This window comes from Ipomoea triloba, chromosome 11 (genome assembly GCF_003576645.1).
Source record: "Ipomoea triloba cultivar NCNSP0323 chromosome 11, ASM357664v1".
Lineage (NCBI taxonomy): Eukaryota > Viridiplantae > Streptophyta > Magnoliopsida > Solanales > Convolvulaceae > Ipomoea > Ipomoea triloba.
In genome coordinates, this window is record NC_044926.1 from 11,265,211 (window position 1) to 11,292,615 (window position 27,405).

Sequence of the window (27,405 nt, forward strand, 5' to 3'; positions counted from 1 at the left end):
ATAGATTTGTTGAAGATATTATCGTGCACTTGTGTGGATATAATCTTTTTGAGGGATGAAACATGCTGCAATATTTGATGATGAGTAGAGTGTAAGATTTGAACCCATGACCTCACCTGCTCTTGATGCTATATTGAATGATTTGTTTCACTTAAACTAATAGTTTAAGCGTCGTTTTTAAAGCAATTGAATTTTCTTGTGTCTATAGATTGATATCTTGGAGTTAGATGCCCTCTTGTCCTCATCTGTTTTGGACTTGGGTATCTGGTTGTTTATTCCCTCCTTTTTATAATCCCTGAGAAGAAATTGAGATTTTTACCACTCTTCTGATTGTTAGTTTCAAATTAAAACACTATACCTCTTAAGGAGCCCTCCTTGTCACTATATTTTTAACCTAATTTGCTTTTTTGTTTTTTGAGATCTTTCATGCTCCTTACTGTACATGCTAAAAATCAAATTTCTTAAAAAATAAGTTGATATAGGCGCACCCATCAATTAACTTTATGCTTAGTCAACAACTCAGTGTTGAGTGAGTTATGCAACATTTAATCATTGATTTGTGGGATGAATTTAAAGCAATGATCATGTCAAAACTAAAAAGATGGGAACCATCTCAAAATTATCATGATCGATGAAAACTGTTTCTACAACACGACTAGTTGGGGCACGCTACATGGATTTCCTCGCTTGGGTTCTTAAGGCTTCCTTAAGAAAGAGCAGGGAATGAATGATTGTAAATAGTGCATTACCTACAAGATACTGGGGATTTTTATTCATTTAGTTTATTAAAAATATTATCAGTTGTTTAGTTCTCAGGTTATTTTGATTGAATTTAATAAAACGTTAAATTAGTTTGTACTCATGAATGAAGGTTATTTTTTTACATTTGTTGTGAATAGTGTATGGACTGAATTAACTGATTCACTCTGTGATTCTTTTGTTCTTGTTTTTGTTAAAATTTCTTTTCTTGTACTCTTGTAGTTTATAAACTCCTTGAAAGATAATTTGAATGCTGAGGTGGTACTGGGCACTGTGACAAATATTAAGGAGGCTTGTGCTTGGCTTGGGTATACATATCTTTTCATCAGGATGAAAATGAATCCTTTGGCATATGGTATTGGATGGGAAGAGGTAGTGTCTGTTTCTTTGTGTTTTGTTCATCTTAGCATTTATGTATTGGCTTCTCATATCCCTCACCATTATAAATGATGATTCTGTGTTTGACAGGTCATTGCTGATCCATCATTGAGTTTAAAGCAAAGGGATTTTATTACTGACGCTGCACGTGCTCTTGACAAAGCAAAAATGATGCGCTTTGATGAGAAAAGTGGGAACTTCTATTGTACTGAGCTTGGACGTATTGCAAGCCACTTCTACATTCAATACTCTAGTGTTGAAACATACAATGAAATGTTGAGACGCCACATGAATGAAAATGAGGTGTGTGCCATTTCTTTTTCGGGTAGTACTATTCTAACCCTTTCTTTTATTAAGATATAAAAAGTTATCCCTCCGTATTAATGAACCTTTGATTGTGATATTTGAAACATCTGTTGAGTTAAATTTTTTCAGTTTTATTCTATTGTATTCTATTGTATGAGTGTATCTCCTTTGAAAAACTAAGGAAAACAAGATGGGGATCCAATTGTTATTTTTTTTCTTGGAAAAAAATGGGAAAAAAAGAGAAGAAATCGGAACTAGGAAAGAAGGAATTTTGGGTAGTGAAATGAAATCATTTTCTTGTAAGGACAGAGCCTAATGTTCTTAAGTTTCAATGTATTCTATTTTCACTGAAGATTATTGTTAAGAGTTCCACATTGAAAAAAATAAGAGAGAATATATGGGTTTATAAGGCCATGCGTTAGACTAGTTAATTGATTGGATTCAATATTTTAGTGTTGTTTGATCCATATGTATTATAGCCCAGTTGAGTGACCTTATCCAATCTTAGATTTTTAACATGGTATCAGAGCCCGTTCGGTCCACTTTGTGTTCACCCGGTTGTCTACCCGGGGTATTGGTGGCGTCCAAGCTTTCGTAAGCCCGCTTGTTCGGTCCACTTTGGTGGTGTTCAGAGCTTTCGTTTTAGGGGAGGGTCCAATCCAATTTCAAGTGGTCAACCCTTTAGATTAAAATGGTTTGGTTGTCACTTGAGGGGGAGTGCTAAGAGTCCACATTGAAAAAATAAGAGAGAATATGTGGTAAGGCCATGTGTTAGACTAGCTACTTGATTGGATTCAATCTTTTAGTGTGGTTTGGCTTAGTCTTAGATTATAAGGAGTAACAATTATATTTAGGTTTTAGCCTTCTGCCTCTAATAGCATGTACTCCATTCAATTTTTTATGTCTAGTTTGGTTAATGAGGTTTGACTTAAACTATTTGCAATTCAATTTTTTTTTTTGTAATATTTAATTTAGCATTAGTGAATAAAATTTATATATTTAGAAACTACATTAAAAGTTCTATTAAACATAAAATGTTTAAAATTTAAAATTATATGAAATGTTATAGAAGTTAAGTGGAGAAAGGAAAGTTAGTTTGGCCAATGAATATTAAACAAGACATGTAAAGTGGAATAGAGGGTAACATTTTTAGATAAAAATAGTTCCCATATCGGTATTGATTTTGAAATGTTTAAAAATTATATCACATCGTTGTTTACAAATGCGAAGTATTCTTGCCTGTGTAAAGTAATAAAATGTTGGTAATATTTAAAATTACAGGCAATTCATTTCTACTTTCTGTCTTTATCAATATCATTTCTTCTAAAGTGAAACTTCCTTCAGTTGGGATTCTCATCATAAAGTCAATTTTCTGTGTCTGCAAGTATCATGTCTCTTTAATAATCGTTATGTCTGAACTTCATACATGTTCTTTCCCCTTAACATGATTTCTTCTTTTTTGACTAGTTAATCAATTTGGTTGCCCATTCTTCTGAATTTGAAAATATTGTGGTCCGGGATGAGGAACAAAATGAACTTGAAATGCTGGCTCGAACATATTGTCCTTTTGAAATCAAGGGTGGTCCGTCGAGCAAGCATGGGAAAGTTTCAATTCTTATTCAGGTTTTGTTTATTGGTTGCCCAAACATAACTTATACATGCTTGTTGAATATGTGGAAGTTCTTATTTGATTTTCTGATTGATCTTGATTTGCAGTTGTACATTTCTCGGGGTTCAATTGATACATTTTCACTAGTTTCTGATGCTTCATATATAAGTGCAAGCTTGGCTCGTATTATGCGGGCTCTATTTGAGATTTGTCTACGTAGGGGGTGGTGTGAGATGACTGCTCTCATATTAGAATTTTGCAAGGCTGTTGATCGTCAAGTTTGGCCTCACCAACATGCACTCAGACAGTTTGATAAGGATATTTCAGCAGATGTGTGTTGCTCATAACATTTTGAATGTTTGATCTTGATTGAATGTTGACTTTGTTTCTTATTTATTTCTGGTTCACTAATGATTGTTATTTCAGATATTGAGGAAGCTTGAAGAAAGAGGAGCTGATTTAGATCGTTTACAAGAGATGGAGGAGAAAGATATTGGAGCTCTGATTCGTTATGCACCAGGAGGAAAGGTGTAACATCTTGTACATGTCAATTCTTAATGGAAAGTGATACTTATAACCCATTATGATTTCAAAGTCTCATTTAGCTCTTTTATTTATTTATTTTTAATCAAATTAAGGTGGTTAAGCAACATCTTGGATATTTTCCGTCAATCCAGTTGTCTGCTACAGTCAGTCCAATCACTAGAACAGTGCTTAAGGTAACTAGTCATACTTGATTCCATCTTCTTTTTTGTATCCCCTGAAGTTGTTTTCTTTTAAAGGATAGTATGAAATTGACAGTAAGCTCAATTCACTAGGTGGACTTGGTATTAACACCAGAATTTGTTTGGAAGGATCGATTTCATGGTACTGCACAGCGCTGGTGGATTTTGGTAGAGGTATTTTCTTTTAGAATGCTTTCAACAGTGGGCTTGCCTTTTATTTTCTAGCACTATGATGTGGACAAATTTCCGAATATCTTTGATTGATTATTATTTTGACTTTGGTGCTATTTCCTTTACAGATGTTTGGTAGTTTCCTAGTTTAAAGGTTTGGTAGTTTCCTTTATCAATGTTTGGTAGTTTTGGTTAATTTTACTTTTCAGTTTAGAAGGCCTGCTCATGTAAGTTGGCTAAATGAACACAACAGAATTAAGTCAAAATTAAGGACCTTGGACATACATTTTTTTTAAAAGAAGTGAGTATTTGTAGAGGCTGTCTGCAACTGATCTGAATGAAGCAAGAATTGCTTGTTTTCAGTTTGGGTTAATTGACCTCATTTTTTGGGTATGAAAACATTATATACTGGGTTAGTTGAGACTCTGATCAATTGAGTGCTCTTCTACCTTAGAATAACCCTTTAATAAGAATGAAGTTGAGGGAGTTGCAGTTTCCACACCTTCTTAGATAGAGCACTTTCAAGGGTTCCTTATAAACAAGAATACTTCCTTATGTGTTGTCAGAATTTGTTGTATAATATCTCCTTATGGCAAAATGCCAATTTTGAGTTGTTTACAGTCTTACCTTCTATGCTAGGAAAGTAGGAATTGGAGATTGACATGTGGCCGGGCTTGTGGAGTATTGAGTTTATCTAATTTTATGCTTTTAATTTGCACAGGATTCCGAGAACGACCACATATACCATTCTGAACTCTTTACTTTGACAAAGAGAATGGCCAGAGGAGAGCCACAGAAGCTATCCTTTACCGTGCCAATCTTTGAGCCACATCCTCCTCAGTACTACATTCGTGCTGTTTCTGACTCTTGGCTGCAGGCAGAGGCATTTTATACTATAACTTTCCATAACCTTGCCCTTCCTGAGGTTGTCTTAACAACTCGTCTTCTATTTCCTTTTATTATTGTCCAATATATGTTAGATTTTTTGTGGTGGCAATCACTTCATTGACCTTGTCGGCAATACCAAAACATCATTGCTTTCAGGCTCATACGACTCATACTGAACTTCTGGACTTGAAGCCTCTTCCTGTGACTGCACTTGGAAATGGAATGTATGAAGCCTTGTACAAGTTTTCACACTTCAATCCTATTCAAACTCAGGTTTTTTGCAGTTCTTTACTACAATATTTTCATGCTTTCTACAAACTGCTTTTCCAAATTCGGATTATTTATTTAATTCACCAATTCATTCTGTCAGGCTTTTCATGTGCTCTATCATACAGACAAGAATGTTCTCCTAGGAGCTCCGACTGGAAGTGGGAAAACTATATCTGCCGAGCTTGCTATGCTCCATCTTTTTAATACTCAGCCTGATATGAAGGTGATTGTCTGAAATATGTTTGCTAAAGTTCACCGGTCATTGCTGAAAATCCTCTAAAGTCTAAACTATGTCCAAAGGTCATTGGTAACTGACCCTTCAATTGAATGTCTGAACTTTGAAGATAGTTTGTCATCTTGCATAACATGAAAGATGCAAATTGTAAGTTTTAGGTTTATTTAGTCCTGATCTTTGTAGAATTCACTCTGGTTGGAATGGCTGCAATAATGGCCACATTTATTAATGACTTCTATAATTTGTAGTGGATTATCACCTTTTCAGTGAAGGATCAGGTGCTGTATTTTATACCAATGATTTTGCATTGTTTAGAGATATAAATGAAATGCATATTATTCAGTGTACTGAATAAGAATACAGTTAATTAGGTTGCTTTGGATTCTTGGATTGGGTTTTGGTCCACGAGTATGATCCTAGGATGTTCTATATGTGAAGATAACATTTGATACACAACCAAGTTGCTTTGTGGAAGAATTTGTTGTTCATACTCCCTCTGCACTTGATTTGGTGTCACTCTCTTAGGTTAGATTAGAAAGATAATACTTATAGTACTATCATATCATATATTATGAAATGATTTCAATAAAATATTTATATGATCTCTGTACTGCAAATGAACAATTTAAAGGTATTTTCCTTGAAATGCTAATTGTTTGATAATTTCAGGTTATATATATAGCACCTTTAAAGGCTATTGTCCGAGAAAGGATGAATGATTGGAGGAAGCATCTTGTTTCCCAGCTTGGAAAGAAAATGGTGCTTGATGTCTTCTCTTGTTGCATTATCAACTTGAGTTAATGTATTTGTACCAAAAAAAATCAGTACTAACTGAATATTTTATGCAGGTTGAAATGACTGGGGATTATACACCGGATTTGATGGCACTCTTGTCAGCAGATATCATTATTACCACTCCTGAAAAGTGGGATGGAATCAGCCGCAACTGGCACACTCGTACATATGCCACCAAGGTGCTGACACTTGCTCATTTATTTACCTTATATTACATGGCATTTGCTCATGTTAAATTAGCCATTATTACTGGAACTAAGTTTGGTTGACCGGGCATATTTTCTTGCCATAATTACATTCTCACCTGTTGACACCTACATCTGTAGGTTGGGCTTATGATTTTGGATGAGATCCATTTACTTGGAGCTGATCGGGGACCAATACTTGAGGTACCGAAGATTCTTTTCAAGGATAAATCAATTATTGCGTGATATGAAAGTGATATAAGTGAATTTTATGAAGAATATTATTTGCTATTCATAGCATATTCAAATTATAGGAAAATGAAAGGAAATGCGATATCTTTGCGTGAATACATACACTGTTTCCTATCCACCCCATCAAAATCCTAATGTTTTTCTTTTGTTTTTATCTTATAATTCTTATGTTATTCCTATAAAATTGTGTGCAAGAACAAGGATTTTTATGATCATTCTATATCAAAGTACTGTACAAAGGTCCTTCATTTATATATGAGTATACAAGCATTGGGCTAAGCCAACTATAACTAGGTTTAGGGTTAGGGTTTCTTCATCATTCAACAAATTGAAGCCACCATGGAATGTAGTCTGGGACTCTAAATTGATGTTAATTTGTCAATTCGTTTGAATGATTTTAGTACCCACAATTTTTTGGCAAGAATATAGATATTACAAAATTTGTGAAAATTCTCTTTGTCAGGATTTTCATTAGTGCGATAACTTATCATTTTTTTCATTTTCTAAAATATATTTATTCTTTTGTATAATATATTTGCGGTACGTACCAATTTTTTGTGTTCTATCTTACTATTCAGTTTGCCCCTAAAGTATTTTCATGCTGAATTTTATCTTTCCAGGTTATTGTTTCAAGGATGAGATACATTTCGTCTCAAACGGATCGTCCGATACGTTTTGTCGGCCTGTCAACAGCATTAGCAAATGCACAGTTAGTGCTTCATTATGCATTTTTTCCATTTTTTTTTCTCTCTACTTCCGTGGTTAAATTATTAATGATGTTATGTTTTTAGCTATAATATTTGTACACCTTTCAATCTGGTCTATTTATTTACTGGGGAATGCTTTCTCTTGTTAACCTGACTATTATTTATTTACCTGGTAATCCAGAGATCTGGCCGATTGGCTGGGTGTAGATGAAAATGGTCTTTTCAATTTCAAACCGAGTGTCAGGCCTGTACCTCTTGAGGTTCATATCCAGGTAAGTGGATACTGTTGTGTTCTGTAATTTACTAATTTTTCTGTGCGATCCAATTATGTTTCTGGCTTGGTTTGAGAAAATATACTCTGTATCATAAATTGGAGGCTCCACAACAGAACGCTTATATATTTGTATATACATATTACACTTTTAATACTATGCTCTAACATGCATACTTGTATCTTAGGAAGAAGTTATCAGCATTACATAGATGAATTGTGTCTGCTTGGTGCTGCATGTCATGAAGATTACTTGTAAAAAAGCATAGATCATCAGTTTTGTAGGTTATCATTGATCAATGTAATCCTTTAATGCAGCAACTATAAGAAGGTAGAAATGGTTGGGGATAATTTTTAAGTATAACATGTATAAAATAAATAGTTTTACACATGCACGATTGTGCCTGTGCACACACCTCCACTTGAGGTGGGGGAAGATATATATATATATATATATACACCAAAGACATCAGTTGTGTCAATAGATTAAAGTAAGCAGACTTTTAAAGTATTGCCATGATGGCAGTGTAGGTAGAATTCCAATGCATTTGAGCATGTGAAATCATTATCTCGTCTATTCTAGGAGAGAATTTGTGAATCTTAATCATTGTAGGTGTGAATTTGTTTTGTAAGATTTGTATCTTAGCCAACACTACTTTCATGGTTACAATACCTTTAATCATTTAGCAACTGAGTTTGTTTCAGTTGTGATAGTTGATTGGCTTTATTGACAGGGGTATCCGGGAAAGTTTTATTGCCCAAGGATGAATAGCATGAACAAACCCACATATGCTGCTATATGTACGCACTCGCCTACAAAACCTGTTTTAATATTTGTTTCATCTCGTCGCCAGACACGGCTCACTGCACTGGACCTTATTCAGGTGAGAGAACTGTGAACAGTGTGTGCGTGTGCGTGTGTATTCTATGTAATATAGTTATATAGGTTAACACAAACATAACTGTTCATAGCTTGGTGAACGTATGTGTTTTATTGTGCATTTTCATAGATAATTTGGATGCTTCCTACATTTTAATATTTGGACATAATTTGTAATTTTGTACTCTTATTCTCTCTATTTTTATTCTGCGAATGAAATGCCACATAACATCTATGGTATCTATGCATTTGGTCATGTAGCAGCTTGGGCATGCATGACTCATGTGGCTGTGTAGTTTTAATATTTTATCTAAGTTGCATTGTCATAGTATCAACACTGAAGTTATGTAGTATTGAACATGTTGCATAATAGGAGCTTGCTTTTACAACTATGTAACTATGTAACTATACTGAATTAGCTAACACAACTATACGAAGAACATAATATTAGATATACATTGAAAGTGTGCTTCTGACTGGGAGATTCCTTTGTCGTGTACTCAATTATGGGTACAAGTTATAAAATCCTGCTCAAAGACTGAAATAGGAATAAAATTCAATTTGTTGATAAAAATGGGAAGGTTTTGAAACTTGGACTAGAATGGGAAAAGAGCGTTTGGGACATGCGTTTGTAATTTTTCTTTCTCTCGAATATTGACCACAGATGCAAGTGGGACTTGTGTCAGATGTATTATACATGAGATGCAATGTATATAAAAAAAAAGTTGGTCGCCTTCGCCTTCTCCGGCAAGCAACTTTTTTTTTTTTTTACATGAGAATGTAAGTCCCATTTGTAGTCAGCATTCGAGAAAAAAAAAACAAACGCATGTGGGAGATGTCAGAAACGCATCTCCCAAATGCTCTTTTCCCACTTTAGTCCAAGTTTCAAAACCTTCCCATTTTTGTCAAGAAGTCTAATTTCCTTCCCATTTCAGTCTTTGACCCTAAAATCCTGGACTACAGTTATTTATATCTCTTGTAGGTTCATTACACTGTTTGCAATGGGATTTGACAATTGTTCTGATCTGAAAGTTGGTGTCTGAAATAAAAATATATTCATTTAACAAATTGTCAAATGATAGCATATTCTCATATTTTTTACTGCCAAGACATTAGCTGTGTGTGGTTTGACTTGTTATGTGAAAGGACACAAACTTTTGATAGAGCTTATCTCCCTGCTATTGGTTCTTTATGAGAAGGATATATATAAAATATGAACAATCATATTTTTTGATTCATAAGTCACAACATATTACAAGAAATCAAAATGCTTATTTCCTACTACAGGAAAAGCACATCAACCTTAGACCATAGGCAGAACTATGCTAGCATGGTAAACCCTTGTAAGTATGTCCGTGTATTTATCTGTGGCTGCAAAGTAATTTGTTTTTCTCATCTGTAATTTCAGTTTGCAGCTTCAGATGAGCACCCAATTCAGTTCTTGAACATGCCTGAAGATGCACTTCAGATGGTCATTTCTCAAGTCATGGATCAAAACTTGAAGCATACTTTACAGTTTGGTATTGGGCTGCATCATGCTGGACTGAATGATAAGGACAGATCTTTGGTTGAGGAACTTTTTGCAAACAACAAGATCCAGGCAATTATATTTTTCTGAATTGTTTTCTTGTGCAACTGAACAATAACATCACCGACTGAAAGTGGAGGTGCTATCCTCATTTATCGTTTGTTCCATCTCTTATAGGTTTTGGTCTGTACAAGTACACTGGCATGGGGTGTGAACCTTCCAGCACATTTGGTCATTATAAAGGTATTTCCAAGTGTTATATCACAAATGATATTATAGTATTTAGGTTCTTTTACAGTGTATCAATTTGGTGCAATACTTAGGTTACACTGACGCTGACACAGACACAGACACTTAACTCTATAAGTAATAATATTATGTGTGTGTGTGGGTGTATTTATTTATTGCGCACATTAAAATTCAGGGTCTATTTTGTAAAAGTGAGACCCTGTGGCCAAGAATTTCAAAATAAAAAAGGAACAGATTTCCACTCCATTACCTGTCAATTGCTAATGCATAATTGTCCTATCTCAACCCTTAAATTTATCTCCCACTCCAAAATTGTCTAGCTCCTCCATTTTCCCTTCTAAACTCTTCTCCAGAATCTTTTTCTTTTTTTGGTTAGGAATTTCATATGCTTATTAGTGTTATAGATCAGCAACCTTTTCTTAATAGCAAGAGAAATCTTAAGTTTCGTAAATATATAAATATGTGCGCATATGAATGACTGACAGATGCACATACCCATTTAAACTGTTGTATCTGGGCTTCCTTGTGCAAACATGTCAGTCCTTGCATATACTTTTGTTGCCTCTTGTCTCTTCCAATTTCCAAACCAATCCAACTCTTAAGTTTGCATTTGGTACTTGAAGAAAATGTGTGGACACCTGTGCACAAGTCTTCTTCCAACAGATGTATAGAATTTTCTAACCTTGGCCCTACTTCTAAAAGAGTCTACATGACTTGAACTTCTTCTATTCTCTAACCATGAGGTAATTGTAGGATTGGTTATGGCTGATATTTAGTTGCCTTTGTTACAAGTCAGAGGAGAAATTCTCACTTTATTGTTACATCATGTTAACCACTACATGAGTTATGACCCCTAAGGCTATCCTTATCCCTGCAAATAACTCACTTTCTCAAATGGGTCCCACTTCCACATCATCAAATTTGTAAATTCTCCACTATTTATTCTACATCTCTGAGAGTCTCTCTCACTTTCATGGGTCCCATTTTCATATTATATTATAAATTATAAATATAATGATAAAATAATATTAAAAGAAATAATAATTAAAAAAAAAAACAAAATGTGTGCTGCGGCAGCTTTTGCAGCTTAGCCAATTCTCTGTCCATTTGCTAATTTTGCTAATTCTCTCTCCTCTTGCAATACGCGTTGGCTTTAATTTAAAAAAAAAGTCTCTCTCTTGCCATGTAAGCTTGCCAATTCCAAACTTGCAGGGATAATGGCAGCCTAAGAGGCAACCAATCTCGTATGGGTCAATTTTAAATACATTGAAATAGTTGGATGGTCACAGTATTTCTAATCTTAGGGAGATATATTTTATGCCATAGCCCTAGGACATTTAAATTGCATTACTAACTCTGTTAAACTCAAAAGGATCAGATGCATATATTTAACAAATCCAATCAGGTGCATCATATCAAGTATCTGCTATATAACTTCCATTATGTTTTTCAATATTTATATTCTCTCTACTTAATGATACCTATCCTCCACCAGGGAACAGAATATTATGATGCAAAGGCAAAAAGATATGTGGATTTTCCTATTACTGATATTCTGCAAATGATGGGTAGAGCTGGCCGTCCACAATATGATCAACATGGAAAAGCTGTTATCCTTGTTCATGAACCCAAAAAGAGCTTCTATAAGAAGGTTTTTATTATTATTATTATTATTATTATTATTATTTATTTATTTATTTATTTATTTAATTTTTTTTTTGGGTATTGTATATACTAATGTGACTAGCTTTGAATCTTTTCTCTTATGTGATAAGTTTTATTCTCTTTTGCAGTTTCTGTATGAACCATTTCCAGTTGAAAGTAGCCTGAAGGAGCAATTGCATGATCACATCAACGCTGAGATAGTTTCTGGAACTATCTGTCACAAAGAGGATGCAGTGCATTACCTCACCTGGACATATTTGTTCCGTAGATTGGTAAAGTCCTGTGATCTTAGACTAATTCACCAGGATAATCAAGTAATACATATTGCGTTTACTCTCTTAAAATAATGATGTAAATACTCTAGTGAAGTATTTTTTTGTCAGTATTTAAAAAAAAAAACCTGATATGAGCTCATATTCATAGACAACATTGATAAAACATTTTTAATTTTTTACATTTATCTTAAATTTTGATAATCACTACGGGATCTTCTGCTTTTGATACTCTTAATTCCTTGGCACATGGACTAATGGTTCATAGACGACATTGATAAAACTTTTTTAATTTTGTACATTATTTTAAATTTTGATAATCACTAGTGGGCCTTCTGCTTCTGATACTCTTAATTCCTTGGCACTTGGACTAATGGTGACTAACTTTGCATAGGTAAGGACCAAAGTGGACTATAAAGTTAGCAATGATTACTCCCTCCACAAATTCTGCCCAAAGTTAATGTTGTCCATTGTAGACTTTTATTATTTAGCAGTAAAGCATCTGAGAGGAATCAGAGGATAATGAAGACGGACCAAACAGGAAATATCCTTAATTTTAAGCATGCGGTACACTAATTTCTAGATCTTTTGACTGGTAGTTGCTAGTGGTTCAAGAATATTGAGAACATATTTCTATTCAATTTGGTAACAATATTTGAATTAGCGATGTATTCTAATATCTAAAAAGTACGTCCCAACTTGTTTGGTATTAGAATCTTCAATATACATGATCAACTCATCTGAAATACAAACTTAGAATACCATAAAAGGCATTTTATATATCAAAACTCATTGTATTGTTGATCAAGTCCCAAACTTAATGTACCATGTGCATTGGTCTGAACTGCCTGATATGCTTTACCGATAACATAGTTAAAGAGAGAGAAAGAGGGGGAGAGAGATAGAAATACGAAGGCTGTCTTAAAATTTCCTTAACTTGTCTAAATATTACTGACTTTGTTTAAGCTTCTATATACTAATGGTATAAATGATTTCATATTCTTTTACCTATAGATATGATCATTTTCTAATGATAGGTATTTGCGTCTAACAGATTGTCAACCCGGCTTATTATGGTTTGGAGGATGCAGAACCTGGAACAATTAGTTCTTACTTGTCTAGGTAGTATGAACATATTGCATTATTTTCCTTTAGAATTCTTTATTTTCGTTGGTAACATTGTTGTGTACCTGACTGGAACCATTAACAGCTTAGTGCAGAGCACATTTGAGGATTTGGAAGACAGTGGATGCATCAAGATTAGTGATGATAGTGTGGAGCCCCTAATGTTAGGGTCAATTGCTTCTCAGTATTATCTCAAGTACACTACTGTATCAATGTTTGGTTCAAATATAGGACCAGACACATCACTTGAGGTTGGTAAACATTGAAGATCATTTTTACACTGTTATTACCCGTCATGATTATTTTTTTTAAATATATATATATTTTAAATTTTAATTGTACCTGGATTTTTTTAAAGGTTTTCCTTCATATATTATCTGGTGCTTCTGAATATGATGAGCTCCCAGTGCGCCACAACGAGGTAATTTAAAATGATCTCAAAATTTCTTTTCTTTATAATTTCTAAATGAATGAGTGCCATAAAATTTGTGGAGCCAATTGTGGCTGATTTCATAGCATACATTATAATTAGATTAATTTTACATGCAAGAAAATATTTCATGCTCCTGCTTGTTTTTCTGATCCTTATTCTATGGTTGTGTTTCTGTTGTCGGACTTTCCCTATAATCATGTCTTCTGATCTCATTGATATTGCTCTTGTTTGATCATTCTAAAGCAACCATTAAGGATTGTATGGAACAAATTGTGTTATAATTACATTTGTATGAATAGGACTGAATGTAGACATAGGACCTTTGTACCATTATGTATATATAAATAGGGAATTGTACACAGGTTCTATACATCAACAAAGAATCCTTTTCTTTGTAACAATTGTAATTCTTTATACACTTAAATGCATTCAACTCTATTGGAATAAATATAATATATCTGTTATTCTTTGTTCATTTCTTGTTGCTTCTACTCAGTGTTAGGCAGCCACCACTGCGACCATAATTTCATAATTTCTAATATTAGTAAGGTGGAAGTTCTAGTGGCTGGCAAAGAGTCACTGCCCACCAGTAGCCAGTAGGGTGGAAGCTTCTAACTGTTAAGCAAGTAGAATATTAAGAGAGAAGACACTTAATTACTAATAGCTTCATATGGAGTTTACAGTAACCTATGTATTTATAGGGTCTGTGCCTCACCATTATGACAGTTGATTGTTTAGTCATTGAATTTACCTATCTAGACCTCAGTTATAAATTTAACAGAACCAAGGTAGGAAACATATGTCGATCGTTTGTATGTCTTTTTGGCCAACTTGAGCATGACCTTTTCCTCACCCATTGAAAGTCAAAATAACTAATGTATATTCTTATAAGTATCATAAACAGTATACAGGAATAGCAACTTAATTACTAATAACTTCATATGGAGTTTACAGTAACCTATGTATTTATAGGGTATGAGCCTCACCATGTTGACAGTTGATTGTTTAGTCATTGTATTTACCTATCTAGACATTCTTTAATGGTCGACCTCTTCCCTCCACCCCCTAACTCAAGATTTTGAGTAAAGCCTTGACCTGCAAAAACAATGTACAACGAAATTGTTGCCTTATTGTTTTTATTTATTTATTTATTTTATCATACCAGTTCCAACAACTTGAATTTGCTGCTATGTTGCTTATCCGGATTTGTTTTTACTTCTAAATATCTTAGATGTTTGTTTCAGGACAAGTATAATGAAAGGTTGATTGATAAAGTTCCATATATGGTGGACAATAATCGCCTAGATGATCCTCATGTGAAAGCAAATCTTCTTTTTCAGGTACGTCTCATACTTGGGTAGTTGTTTTGAATTGGTTTCAGAGTGCTTCCTGTTGACTTCACTTTTTATAGTTCTCCACTTCCATTCAATGTTACAGTGTTTGAGTAGATATGTTGGCTTCACTTTTAACTTATGATGGGGTTACAGGCACACTTTTCCCAATCAGAGCTACCAGTAGTTGATTATGTGACAGACATGAAGTCTGTGCTGGACCAGAGTATACGTATTATCCAAGCCATGATAGATATTTGTGCCAATAGCGGGTGGCTGTCAAGCACCCTTACTTGTATGCATATTTTACAAATGGTCATGCAGGTATTCCTTCCACTAAGTATGCTTACTATAAATGGACCTAGTGCAGAGTACATGTAACTGTGAACCATATTTCTTCATAATGGTCTCCTCCGTACTACCCTTTAAGTGTATAAGACTCCTATATATGTTGTTATAATGGTCTCTTGTAATCTCTGCATTTGTTTATGCGAAGAAAAAATTTGTAGAGTACTATTCTTTGAAACATAAATTTCCTGTTTTACTCTGATATATAAAAACATTATGGGCTTTTGATTTCTTTGTGATACATACAAACACATCATCTCAGATTGAGACTAGCTTACAATGTCGACTGACAGGGGAGCTTAATTGTTTGTCATTTGAATTGACTATGTCAAAGAGTTCTTTATAGCTAACCTTCTTTCTGTTTCTTCGCCTGGTTTTTGTTGTAAGGGTTTTCGAATATATGCTTTCATAAGTGGAAACTATACTCCCCTCAATACTAAATTTGCTGTACATGTTCCCCTTTTTGTACGTCACAAAATGTTGCCCAGTTATCTAAAATAAATATCAGAAATAATTTTACTTTCCTATCATAACCCTTCTAATGAAAGTTAAAAAGTCATTGTTTCAAAGTTATCCACTTTTTATGAATAGAAGAGGAAATATATATATATATATATATATACACACACACACACACACACACACACACTTTTCCTCTATATCCTTAAAATCTGTGCCTGTAGTAAATAAGATAACCTTTTTTGTGTTGGGGGGAGTATATTATTGGAAATGTAATCACATTTAGCCTCTTTTTTTTTTAATTACTTTGGAAGTTTTGAATTTCTTGGAGTAGGTCACTTACAATGTTATTAGGTGTGTTTGGCATGATTGATCTCTCAACATCCATCATGCTACTCTTCCTACATGGGTGCTGAAATCTCTACAGCTTCCTAATTTATTACCAGTATGATCATTAATGTTCTTTTCTAACAAGAATTTGATTCTGATATGTGAACGGAAGTGTTACTTTAATTGTTGTGGCCAACATAAATTCTCTACATACATAGATATCAGTTTATAACCAGCAAGATCCTAAATGGTCTTCCTTAACTAGAATTTTTATGGTGTTTGATGAGTAATGTGTTATTTTATTTATTGCACTATGTTTGCTCTTGTAGATTGTCTATGATGCATGGAAACTCTTAGGGACGAGTGTTTAAGCATTTCAGACATGTTTCCACATTGGAAACTTCCTAGAAACATTTTGGGGCCGTTTCCGTAGATAAAAAAAAGTTTTGGAGCATGTTTCTTAAAAATAAATGTGCTTTTGGAGTCTAATTTATTTATTTATTATTGAATACCCCCCATCGTAGGTTCATATTCCTTAACCTACACCATATATTTTTTATAGTATATATACACCTTTAGTGTATTGCTTTTTAATTATGGAACTAGTAGACAATTAATATTTATGCATGTTTATTTAGGCAAAAATATTTGAAAATATATCCGTGTGTGTATATTGCATGTTGTGTATTACTTTTTTAAAAATTGCCATTTCCTGGTGTTACCTAATATGCTTCTAGTCTGTTCTCAATCAATTTTCATCTATTGCTTCTCTTTTCGGATGCCTCTACTAATGGCTCCTCTATTTTGCAGGGCCTGTGGTTCAGTAGGGATTCTCCTCTTTGGATGTTGCCATGCATGACTAATGATTTATACAACTCATTAAGTAAACGGGGTGTTATTAATGTCCAACAGCTTTTGGATCTTTCTTCTGCAAATCTGCAATCTATTGTAGGGAATTCTGTTGCTTCAAAACTGCATCAGGTTTGCTTTCCAGTCTCAGATAATTCTCTCTGAATTCAACTGTCATACTACATTTTAATAGCATAAAGCTCACTGTATCCTCATTCAGTCAATTGGCACTTAATATGGCATGCTAAAGTTGTATGAAGTTGCTATTCCTCATTCAGTCCATGAACGTTTTCATTCACTGTATGTTTTAGTTACACATTCTTTCTCTATCAGGATCTACAGCATTTTCCTCGTGTTCAAGTTCGATTAAGAATTCAGAGAAGGGATTCTGGTGATAACAGGAGTCACACTCTAAACATTAGACTGGAAAATATTAATACGAGTCGTAGAACATCCAAAGCATTTACACCTCGATATCCAAAGGTGAGTATTTGCTTCAGTGTTGTAAAAATTGGCGCCCCTAGGCCGAGGCAAAAAGGGGTTTAGGCGGTTGCTAGTTGGCCGGAAAAAAGGTGGCTACCTAGGCGCCTGACTAGCGCCAACATTGATTTGCTTTGATATGTTTATAATTCGTGGCATGATGTAAATTGACATTGTAATTTATTGCAGATAAAAGATGAAGCATGGTGGTTAGTCCTTTGTAACACTACTACTTCAGAGCTGTATGCTTTGAAGAGAGTTTCCTTCTCTGACCGTTTAATGACACACATGGACTTACCATCAGCTGCCACCACCTTCCAGGTTGTAGAATATCTTCCTTTTTATTTTTATTTTTTAAATACAGACTAATAATAATGAGCAAAATTTTTCTTGTATATTAGGCTCAATTTCAATTACTGTCTGATAGTGCGTTAGGCTTGGTTTAATCCTCATTTTGTTACCCTCAAGGCTCAAACCCGTTATTTTTTCCTTTTAATTGTTTTGACATGGATACATTTTCAATTTTAGGGGATGAAGCTCCTTCTAGTCTCAGATTGTTATCTAGGGTTTGAGCAAGATTACCCCATCAAAGAATACTCCTAATTTGCAACATTAGCAGCATCTGGTGATTGTAAAGCAAATCGACCATGTTTTTTCAAGTCCATGAATTGGTTGATTGGGCAGCAACCAAGTGTACAAAGTTCACCCAACACCATCTCCCTGGAATGGAAAGGAATGTAAGTTTTGAAACATGCAGGATCGGATCATTTCTCCTTGAAAATCTTCTTAGCTGCCAGTGCTCTAGTGCCCATGTGTTGGGAGTTTATTGTGAACTATTTCCCCATAGAAAGGCAAGAAAACTTGGTAAATATATATATATGCAGAACTAGAAGTTCATTAATCTTTTATAAATACTCCGAAATATATAATGCAAAGTTCGACCAATTCGTAGACAACAATTTGGATGTGAATCAAGGCTTGTTTTGTTTTTATGGTTCCCCAAATTTGCGAAAATGTCATTGATACAGGCTAAAGCAATTGTGTTGTACTATTGATACAAGATCAAAAGAGTGTTTTTCCTACTTTGCTTTCCAGTAATAAACAATTTAAAAGGTGGCTATATGGCTATGTATTGTGAACAATAAGCAAAAGCTAAGTAATTGGGCATGTTTGTCACATTTCTTTTTGTCAATTTGGTGGACTTTCAATATGTAATTACTCTATCTCATATACTTTTTTATTTGAATAATGAAATTAAATGTTATTCATCTATCTCATATACTTTTTTATTTGTATAATGAAATTAAATGTTATTCATCTTTATTAAATGATGATGGAAAGGTATGCATTTAAGAGGAAGACTAAATATGATAAGTAAATATGGAGTAATAGTTAAGGATGTAATATGACAAAATTAAAAGAACTCCGTATATGATAATGTTATAACTTATAATAGTCGATTACTAAAAGTGAATTTTGTTTAATTTAAAAATATGCATTAAAATTTTATCATTGACCATAATTAAACAATAGAGTAGAACAAGAGCCGCCAAGTAATGCTAAAAAAGGCATTTAAGTGTGCACACTCTTCTCTTCGTAGTTATATAGAGAGATCATTTGAAGTATCAGAAATTATGCCATGGATTGGAAACCCATTGTGGGTGTGTAATTAAGATCCTGTCCATCATTTGAGATTAAATGAGATTTATGCATAGTGTTCACCCTGCCCATTATTTGAGATTGAATGGGATTTTGTGTAGTGTTCAATAGAGAGATTTTTGTTCACTAGGACTTACCGACCCAGGGACATTAGTGAAAGTTTCATTCCCAACATCTGAACATTTTTTCGTATAAAGTTCCTCACGGGCTGGCCAATCATCACGGGAAAGAAGAAGATGAGGATCTACTCTCATTACCATACCTCTTTTACTTTCCCACGAGACCTCCTGTCCTATTCCTTGCATCTGCCAGCTCTTTTGGGGGGTTGGTTGTGGAACTGAGAGGTTAAGCTAGGCCAGAGAGAGCGAAAGAAGGAAGCCCGCCTATAGCTTCTTTTCGATGAAACAAGACTCTGCATATTCTATTGAGATTGGTGTTCCTCCGTGTATATGTACATGTATATATTAACAAATGATTTTGAAAGATATATTACTTTTGAAATGTTCCTAAAATTTCTATTGTGAAAAATACTGATTTGGAAATTATGAATTATGAGTATTTTTGAGAAATTATGGGTTTTGGAAGTCTTGAATATTTTTGGATATCTACCTATATCCAAACACACTGGCTAAAAACAACCAAATTAAAACAACTCAAGTTTTAATGCTAAAAAAAATATTTATTAAGTATATTAACCCAAGGTACTTACTAGTACAAAATAACTAACAAACCAACAAACTATTCTAATTAAACCTTTCAAAAAAAAAAAAACTATTCTAATTAAATGATAAATTTTCTCTAGGTGATTCGCACTCATAATCCATGCTCATGCAGACACACCTGAAATATAGGGCTGTTAACGAACAGAGCTTTCGACAAACTACTCGTGTTCAAGCTCGGTAAGCGTTCGTTTATGTTCGTACTCGGTTAATAAACGAACAGAGTATGAACAATGGTAAGCTCGTTTGCTAAGTGTTCGTGAACAAGCTCGTTTGTGTTCGTTTATTAGTGTTCGTGAACAAGCTCGTTTGTGTTCGTTTAGTAGTGTTCGCGAACAAGCTCGTTTAGTGTTCGTTTAATAATGTTCGCGAACTTACTAACATATATATATAATTGTTCCTAAACATAGATTATTTATTGTTCACGAACAAATTGTGTTCATGAACATGTGCAAGTGTTTGGTTATTAAGTGTTCACGAACGTAAATGAACATGTTTGTGAACGTGTTTGTTAACGTTTGCGAAAGTGTTCGTTAACGTTAACGAACACTAACGAACGCTTAACAAACGATCACGAACAAAATTTTTAAAAAAACCTTAACAAATGATCACGAACAGGATTTTCAAAAACCTTAACAAACGAACACGAACACAAACACTCCAAAATCCTTAACAAACGAACACGAACAGTCTCCGTTCGTTTATGTTTGGTTCGTTAACAACCCTACTGAAATATACTCAAAGAGTATCCAAAGTTAGCGCAAAGCTAAGTAAGATTTAATTCACCTTCTAAAAATAACTATTTACACATAGCACATATGAGCACAAGTTGTAGATAATAATATGTATACATGTGTACATTATTAAAACTATTGGAGCATATAAATGCAAATAAACAAAATACTCACAATATTCTAAGTACTCACAGTTCTCGAAAAATACCTACACTTATCCAACTAAATAGGGAACCTTATTTCCTAAATAGTCTTGAAATATTGGAAAGACTAGATTTTGAATTGGAACTCAAGTGAACCTTGGAGGAAGTTCTATCTCTTGGTATATTACTGATTTTTTGGAGTTTATTACCTTAGTCTTTTGCTTGCAAAAGAAAAAAGAAGTTGCATAACTTAGGAATTTACCTAGTGAAATTTTGGTATGGCATGAGCCTATGCCTCTAATTATTGTTCATTGTGATAGTGCTATAACGCTTCCTAAAACTTATCAAGTTAGAAGTGCTTTAAGCCTTGTGGTTGACATCTCTAAATAACAAGTTGATTTTGTGTTTTTTTTAAAAGACTAACTTCCTGTGCTCATTAAACATTAACAATTTACACAAAACAGAATAGTAAAAAGAACTATTTTATTTCAAAACTCAGGGGATGACAACCATATGAACAAAGAAAAAGTCAAAAAGTCATTGATACAATGCAGTAAATTAAAGGCCTTGGGGCCAAACAAAAGTTTACACTCTTAACGATCCTTAAAACATGATATTATTATAACATATACGGTTGGGTTTCAATCTTCCATCTCTTCATCTCCATCTTCATCTATTTCTTCAATCTTCATCTTCTTAACAGTCCGAGCAGCATCACTCATGCTGCCATTACTAGTAGGCACTTCAATCAGTATATCAGATTTCTGTCCCGTGGCGGCGTTCACCAACCCTCCGTTCTTCTCCACCTTATACGACAGCTCTTTCCCGTTATATGCAGCATCTATGTACACAGTCGAGTTCTCATCGATTTCCTCTTTCACCAGCATCTTCGACAATTCGGTCACCACCTTCTTCTCCAGCCATCTCCTAATCGGCCTAGCCCCGTACACCTATAAATTGCAGCAAAGTTCATTCAGACATTTCGTCGAACACAATCAATGCATTGGCAAATTGATGAGAGATGAAATGAATATTGCAGCAAAGTTCATTCAGACATTTCGTCGAACACAATCAATGCATTGGCAAAATAATGAGAGATGAAATGAAATGAAGCTTACCGGATCATAGCTTTGTGCCAATACAACATCCAGCGCTGCCTCGCTTACTCCCAAGGCGATGCCCCTCTCTGCTAGGCGGACTGCTACGTCTTTCAACTGGAGCCGGCACACTTTTCTCAATTGCTCGTGAGATAAAGGATCAAACACTACTATCTCGTCTAGCCGGTTCAGCAACTCTGGTTTGAAATGCTTCCGCACCTATCAATGTATGAAAAATTGTTGTAATTCGAGATATTGTTCCAGTAGTCATGATTTAAGCAAAGTTGGCCTCTGTTATAGGGTTATTGCAATTTACCTGCTGCATCACCATTTCCCGGGCACTCTCCATGCTGCATTTGCCCAGGAGTCCATTCAGGAGATACTCTGCTCCGATATTAGAAGTCATGATTATAACAGTGTTGGTGAAATCAACTGTGCGGCCTTGTCCATCTGTTAGCCTTCCGTCGTCTAGAACCTGAAGTAAGGTGTTGAAGACGCTAGAATGGGCCTTTTCAACTTCATCGAAAAGGACCACGCTGTAAGGTCGTCTCCTTACAGCTTCTGTCAGCTGTCCACCTTCCTCGTGCCCAACATAGCTGAACACATTATTAACACACAATGAGCTTATTAGCACACTTGGTTAAAATATATGTGTTTGGCATAGACCGATACAAAACTAAATCTATCAATTAGTGTTTAGAGGAATTGTTGAATGAAAACTGGTGAAGGGCCAAGTCTAGGCACCTTACCGATGAAGGGCCAAGTCCAGCACCTGACCGGTGAAGGGCCAAGTCTCGCAGTTACCTCTAGAAAATGTGATGGCAGTCTATAAGAAAATAAAGTTTACCTATCTATAGTTTTTCTTTGTGATAAGCACTTGATACTACCAATATGTTTGCTTATATAAGTCATAAATGGAGATGAACTTACTATCTATAGTTTTCTTTGTGATAAGCACTTGATACTACCAATATGTTTGCTTATATAAGTCATAAATGGAGATGAACTTACTATCTATAGTTTTCTTTGTGATAAGCACTTGATACTACCAATATGTTTGCTTATATAAGTCATAAATGGAGATGAACTTACTATCTATAGTTTTCTTTGTGATAAGCACTTGATACTACCAATATGTTTGCTTATATAAGTCATAAATGGAGATGAACTTACTATCTATAGTTTTCTTTGTGATAAGCACTTGATACTACCAATATGTTTGCTTATATAAGTCATAAATGGAGATGAACTTACTATCTATAGTTTTCTTTGTGATAAGCACTTGATACTACCAATATGTTTGCTTATATAAGTCATAAATGGAGATGAACTTACTATCTATAGTTTTCTTTGTGATAAGCACTTGATACTACCAATATGTTTGCTTATATAAGTCATAAATGGAGATGAACTTACTATCTATAGTTTTCTTTGTGATAAGCACTTGATACTACCAATATGTTTGCTTATATAAGTCATAAATGGAGATGAACTTACTATCTATAGTTTTCTTTGTGATAAGCACTTGATACTACCAATATGTTTGCTTATATAAGTCATAAATGGAGATGAACTTACTATCTATAGTTTTCTTTGTGATAAGCACTTGATACTACCAATATGTTTGCTTATATAAGTCATAAATGGAGATGAACTTACTATCTATAGTTTTCTTTGTGATAAGCACTTGATACTACCAATATGTTTGCTTATATAAGTCATAAATGGAGATGAACTTACTATCTATAGTTTTCTTTGTGATAAGCACTTGATACTACCAATATGTTTGCTTATATAAGTCATAAATGGAGATGAACTTACTATCTATAGTTTTCTTTGTGATAAGCACTTGATACTACCAATATGTTTGCTTATATAAGTCATAAATGGAGATGAACTTACTATCTATAGTTTTCTTTGTGATAAGCACTTGATACTACCAATATGTTTGCTTATATAAGTCATAAATGGAGATGAACTTACTATCTATAGTTTTCTTTGTGATAAGCACTTGATACTACCAATATGTTTGCTTATATAAGTCATAAATGGAGATGAACTTACTATCTATAGTTTTCTTTGTGATAAGCACTTGATACTACCAATATGTTTGCTTATATAAGTCATAAATGGAGATGAACTTACTATCTATAGTTTTCTTTGTGATAAGCACTTGATACTACCAATATGTTTGCTTATATAAGTCATAAATGGAGATGAACTTACTATCTATAGTTTTCTTTGTGATAAGCACTTGATACTACCAATATGTTTGCTTATATAAGTCATAAATGGAGATGAACTTACTATCTATAGTTTTCTTTGTGATAAGCACTTGATACTACCAATATGTTTGCTTATATAAGTCATAAATGGAGATGAACTTACTATCTATAGTTTTCTTTGTGATAAGCACTTGATACTACCAATATGTTTGCTTATATAAGTCATAAATGGAGATGAACTTACCCAGGTGGAGCTCCGATTAGTCTGGCAACCGAGTGTTGTTCCATATACTCGGACATGTCAATTCTAATCATCAATTTATCATCATCAAACAATTGCTCTGCAAGAGCTTTGGCAAGCTCAGTCTTCCCAACACCAGTTGGTCCCAAGAAAAGGAATGAGCCAGTTGGTTGTTGTGGCCTCCCGAGTCCCGCTCTCGACCTCAACACAGCCTCCGCGACAGCGCTCACAGCTTGATCCTGTCCTACCACTCTCTGGTGCAATCTGTCAGCAAGGCCAATCAATCTCTCTTTCTGATCCTGACCCAACCTCGTAACCGGTATCCCAGTCCATCGGCTCACTACTTCCGCGATTTGGTCAGGTCCAACAGTCTCGGTTAACATTGTATCCTCACCCGAGACTGTATTCTCGAGCTTGGCAATTGCAGCTTCCACCTCTTCAATCGCCCCGTATTTCAAATCTGCAGCTCTAGCAAGATCATACCGCCTTTCGGCTTCTTGCAGAGCATACTGGAGCTCATCCCGCTTCTTTTTGAGACTACGAAGTTCATCAATCCTTTCCTTTTCCTTGTTGTATTTCATCATCAGAGGCTGGAGCTTGTCCCTTAAATCATCAAGCTCTTTCCTTACATCAACAAGCCGGGCTTTGCTAGCTTTGTCTTTTTCCTTCTCGAGGGCGTGAAGTTCTACTTCCAACTGAATCCTTTTCCTCTCGAGGTTATCGATTTCCTCGGGCTGACTGTCGAGCTGAACTCTCACATTGGCACAGGCCTCATCGACTAAGTCTATAGCCTTATCGGGCAAATGGCGCCCTGTGATGTACCTAGAAGAGAGCTGTGCTGCAACCACAAGTGCCCTATCCTGAATCTTAACACCATGATGCCCTTCATACCTCTCCTTTAACCCCCGAAGGATACTAATCGTGTCGGGAACACTAGGCTCAGCCACATAAACCTGCTGGAATCGCCTCTCGAAGGCTGCATCCTTCTCCACGTATTTCCTATACTCCTCGAGCGTCGTGGCGCCAATGCACCTCAATTGGCCCCTCGCGAGCATTGGCTTAAAGAGGTTTGCAGCATCCATAGACCCCTCTGATCGGCCCGCGCCCAAAACCAAATGAATCTCATCAATGAATAGAATCACTTTCCCTTCTGCTTCTTCTACTTCCTTCAACACAGCTTTCAATCTCTCCTCGAATTCCCCTCTGTACTTTGCCCCAGCAACCAGTGCTCCCATGTCCAATGCTATAAGCCTAACATCAGCTAGGTTACTCGGCACATCGCCCCGGACAATTCTTTGTGCTAATCCTTCAACAACAGCTGTTTTTCCCACCCCAGGCTCTCCAATAAGGACTGGATTGTTCTTCGTCCTCCTCGAAAGGATCCTAACAACTCTTCGAATCTCTTCGTCTCTACCAATCACAGGATCAAGTTTTCCAGCCTGCTCCACAAGATCACGGCCGTACGTTTTAAGTGCTTGGAAAGTAGAATCTCCAGAAGCACTCTCCACTTTCCTCCCTTCCTTTCCTCTAAGCTTCTCAACCTCCGATTTCACCCTAGCAGAGCTAATTCCAGCTTCCTTCAAAAGGTCTCCAATCTGAGAATCCTCCAAAAGCCCCAAAATCAACTGATCAACTGCCAAATGCGAGTCCTGCCGGGCCTTCTGCAACGCCTGTGCTCGCCGGATCACCTTGATCAGCGAAGTGCTCGCCGGAATTTCGTCCGGCGGTGGTGTCTGCGCCGGCAGTTTCTTCATTGCTTGATTGAACACCCTCTCGACTGAGTTCGCCGTTTCCTCGCTGCTACTGGCATTCACGATGGCTTGCCGGAAAATGCCATTGTGATCTGAGAGCAAGGCCACGGCTATATGTAGAGGCGTAAATTGTGCATGCCCTGCATTCATAGCCAGCCCATGAGCCTCCGCAAGGATCTCATTGGTCTTGTAGGTGAACTTTTCTGGGTTCATTCTAATCACTCTTCTTTAAACACAAAAAAACCTGCAGCCACAACACAAACCATGAACATTATTCCCCAGCTAAATCAATCAGAATAAATATCCAATGCATATAATTATTGCATAAGACAAGCAAATTGCATCCCAACATTGCAAATTGATTGTGTGATTTAACCATCTCTATCCAAATGGGATTGCAACATAAACAACGAAACATTTGCTAAAACCGTATTTCCAAAATCAAATGAAAAATAGAATTTCTCCAGAACGGAAAGTTCACATACCTTGCGATGAATGAAGATGTTTTGCGGGTATTGGGTAGTCGGGTTTTCTCCTTGGCGAAAATCTAAGCGAACGAACTTGATTGTGAGATTTTGCAGTGGGATTTTGAAGATCTTGAGTTTTCTGAGTGAGAGAGATAGCAATGGAGGAGTCATTTTATATGAGCTAAGAGAGAAGTCTAGAGTTGTGAAGCAGCGCCTAGAAACTACCAGAAATTTCTTCTTACCGGCAGGCTCGGAGCTAACGTGTAATTGGTATGGGCATTCTGGTAAATTACAAAATCCACTGGAAAATGGTGTTTCACGTATCATTTTCACCCACAATTTTTTCCTTATTTGTTTTGTTTACGAACTATTATTATTATTACTAGTATTTTTGCCAGTATTTTCGCAGTCGTTATACCGTGGACCATGCGTCATGGCTGATACTGTAATTGTGTTGAACGGATATTGTAGTTGTGTTAAAAGGAAACTGCAGTTGTGTTGAAAGGGAACTGCAGTTGCGCGGAACAGAGGCCATTTCATCCGTCTGTAAATGCAGTTGTGTTGAACTGATACTGCAGTTGTGTTGAAAGGATACTGCAGTTGTGTTGAATGGATACTGCAGTTATGTTGAATGGATGAATGATCTCTGTTCTGCGTAACTGCAGTTCCCTTTCAACACAACTGCAGTATCTTTTCAACACAACTGCAGTATCAGCCATAACCACGGTCCACAATGCATTGTGGACCATGGTCCACCATATAATTTGCGGTATTTTCGCTAGCACATTACTCGAAAATTCGAAATGGATTTGTTATAATAATTTAAGAATATTTGGATCGATATACAATTATATAAATTATAACATCGA

The 27,405-nt window shown here is 35.4% G+C and overlaps 2 protein-coding genes across 4 annotated transcripts in view; one reads left to right on the plus strand and one right to left on the minus strand.

The window, feature by feature from the left end:
• The window catches only part of LOC115995645 (DExH-box ATP-dependent RNA helicase DExH14), a 28,990-nt gene extending 10,312 nt beyond the window's left edge, over positions 1-18,678 (plus strand). For 2 of the 3 annotated variants that reach the window (XM_031234745.1, XM_031234746.1), the window contains 29 exons: positions 982-1,131; positions 1,228-1,440; positions 2,911-3,066; positions 3,160-3,384; positions 3,479-3,580; positions 3,691-3,771; positions 3,871-3,951; positions 4,670-4,873; positions 4,993-5,109; positions 5,207-5,329; positions 6,011-6,100; positions 6,190-6,315; positions 6,463-6,525; positions 7,194-7,282; positions 7,462-7,552; positions 8,286-8,435; positions 9,840-10,031; positions 10,137-10,202; positions 11,704-11,859; positions 12,002-12,145; positions 13,200-13,267; positions 13,356-13,521; positions 13,629-13,691; positions 14,948-15,043; positions 15,191-15,358; positions 16,982-17,152; positions 17,354-17,503; positions 17,690-17,821; positions 18,029-18,678. In XM_031234745.1, the coding sequence (XP_031090605.1) occupies positions 982-1,131; positions 1,228-1,440; positions 2,911-3,066; positions 3,160-3,384; positions 3,479-3,580; positions 3,691-3,771; positions 3,871-3,951; positions 4,670-4,873; positions 4,993-5,109; positions 5,207-5,329; positions 6,011-6,100; positions 6,190-6,315; positions 6,463-6,525; positions 7,194-7,282; positions 7,462-7,552; positions 8,286-8,435; positions 9,840-10,031; positions 10,137-10,202; positions 11,704-11,859; positions 12,002-12,145; positions 13,200-13,267; positions 13,356-13,521; positions 13,629-13,691; positions 14,948-15,043; positions 15,191-15,358; positions 16,982-17,152; positions 17,354-17,503; positions 17,690-17,821; positions 18,029-18,103 (3,708 nt within the window). In that variant the 3' untranslated portion in view covers positions 18,104-18,678. Of the gene's footprint in view, positions 1-981; positions 1,132-1,227; positions 1,441-2,910; positions 3,067-3,159; positions 3,385-3,478; positions 3,581-3,690; positions 3,772-3,870; positions 3,952-4,669; positions 4,874-4,992; positions 5,110-5,206; positions 5,330-6,010; positions 6,101-6,189; positions 6,316-6,462; positions 6,526-7,193; positions 7,283-7,461; positions 7,553-8,285; positions 8,436-9,839; positions 10,032-10,136; positions 10,203-11,703; positions 11,860-12,001; positions 12,146-12,539; positions 12,713-13,199; positions 13,268-13,355; positions 13,522-13,628; positions 13,692-14,947; positions 15,044-15,190; positions 15,359-16,981; positions 17,153-17,353; positions 17,504-17,689; positions 17,822-18,028 lie in introns of those variants that run through there. The other variant, XM_031234747.1, reaches the window with a different exon arrangement.
• A 2,540-nt stretch (positions 18,679-21,218) lies between these two features.
• LOC115996601 (chaperone protein ClpB1-like) lies at positions 21,219-26,690 on the minus strand. Its single transcript, XM_031235903.1, has 5 exons — positions 26,555-26,690; positions 24,322-26,313; positions 22,169-22,448; positions 21,874-22,071; positions 21,219-21,705 (listed from the first exon to the last, which is right to left on the minus strand). The coding sequence occupies exons 2-5, from the start codon at positions 26,280-26,282 to the stop codon at positions 21,397-21,399; spliced, it is 2,748 nt and encodes a 915-aa protein (XP_031091763.1). The 5' UTR covers positions 26,283-26,313; positions 26,555-26,690; the 3' UTR covers positions 21,219-21,396.
• Between the last annotated feature and the right edge of the window lie 715 nt (positions 26,691-27,405).

What these genes read in the sequence shown, in the direction of transcription:
- LOC115996601 (XM_031235903.1), bottom strand. Translation starts at nt 26,282, where the DNA reads ATGAACCCAGAAAAGTTCACCTACAAGACCAATGAGATCCTTGCGGAG. An exon ending in CTAATCGGAGCTCCACCTGG is followed by an intron (nt 22,449 to 24,321) that starts GTAAGTTCATCT and finishes TAATGTGTTCAG; the next exon opens with CTATGTTGGGCACGAGGAAG. An exon ending in GGGAAATGGTGATGCAGCAG is followed by an intron (nt 22,072 to 22,168) that starts GTAAATTGCAAT and finishes ATACATTGATAG; the next exon opens with GTGCGGAAGCATTTCAAACC.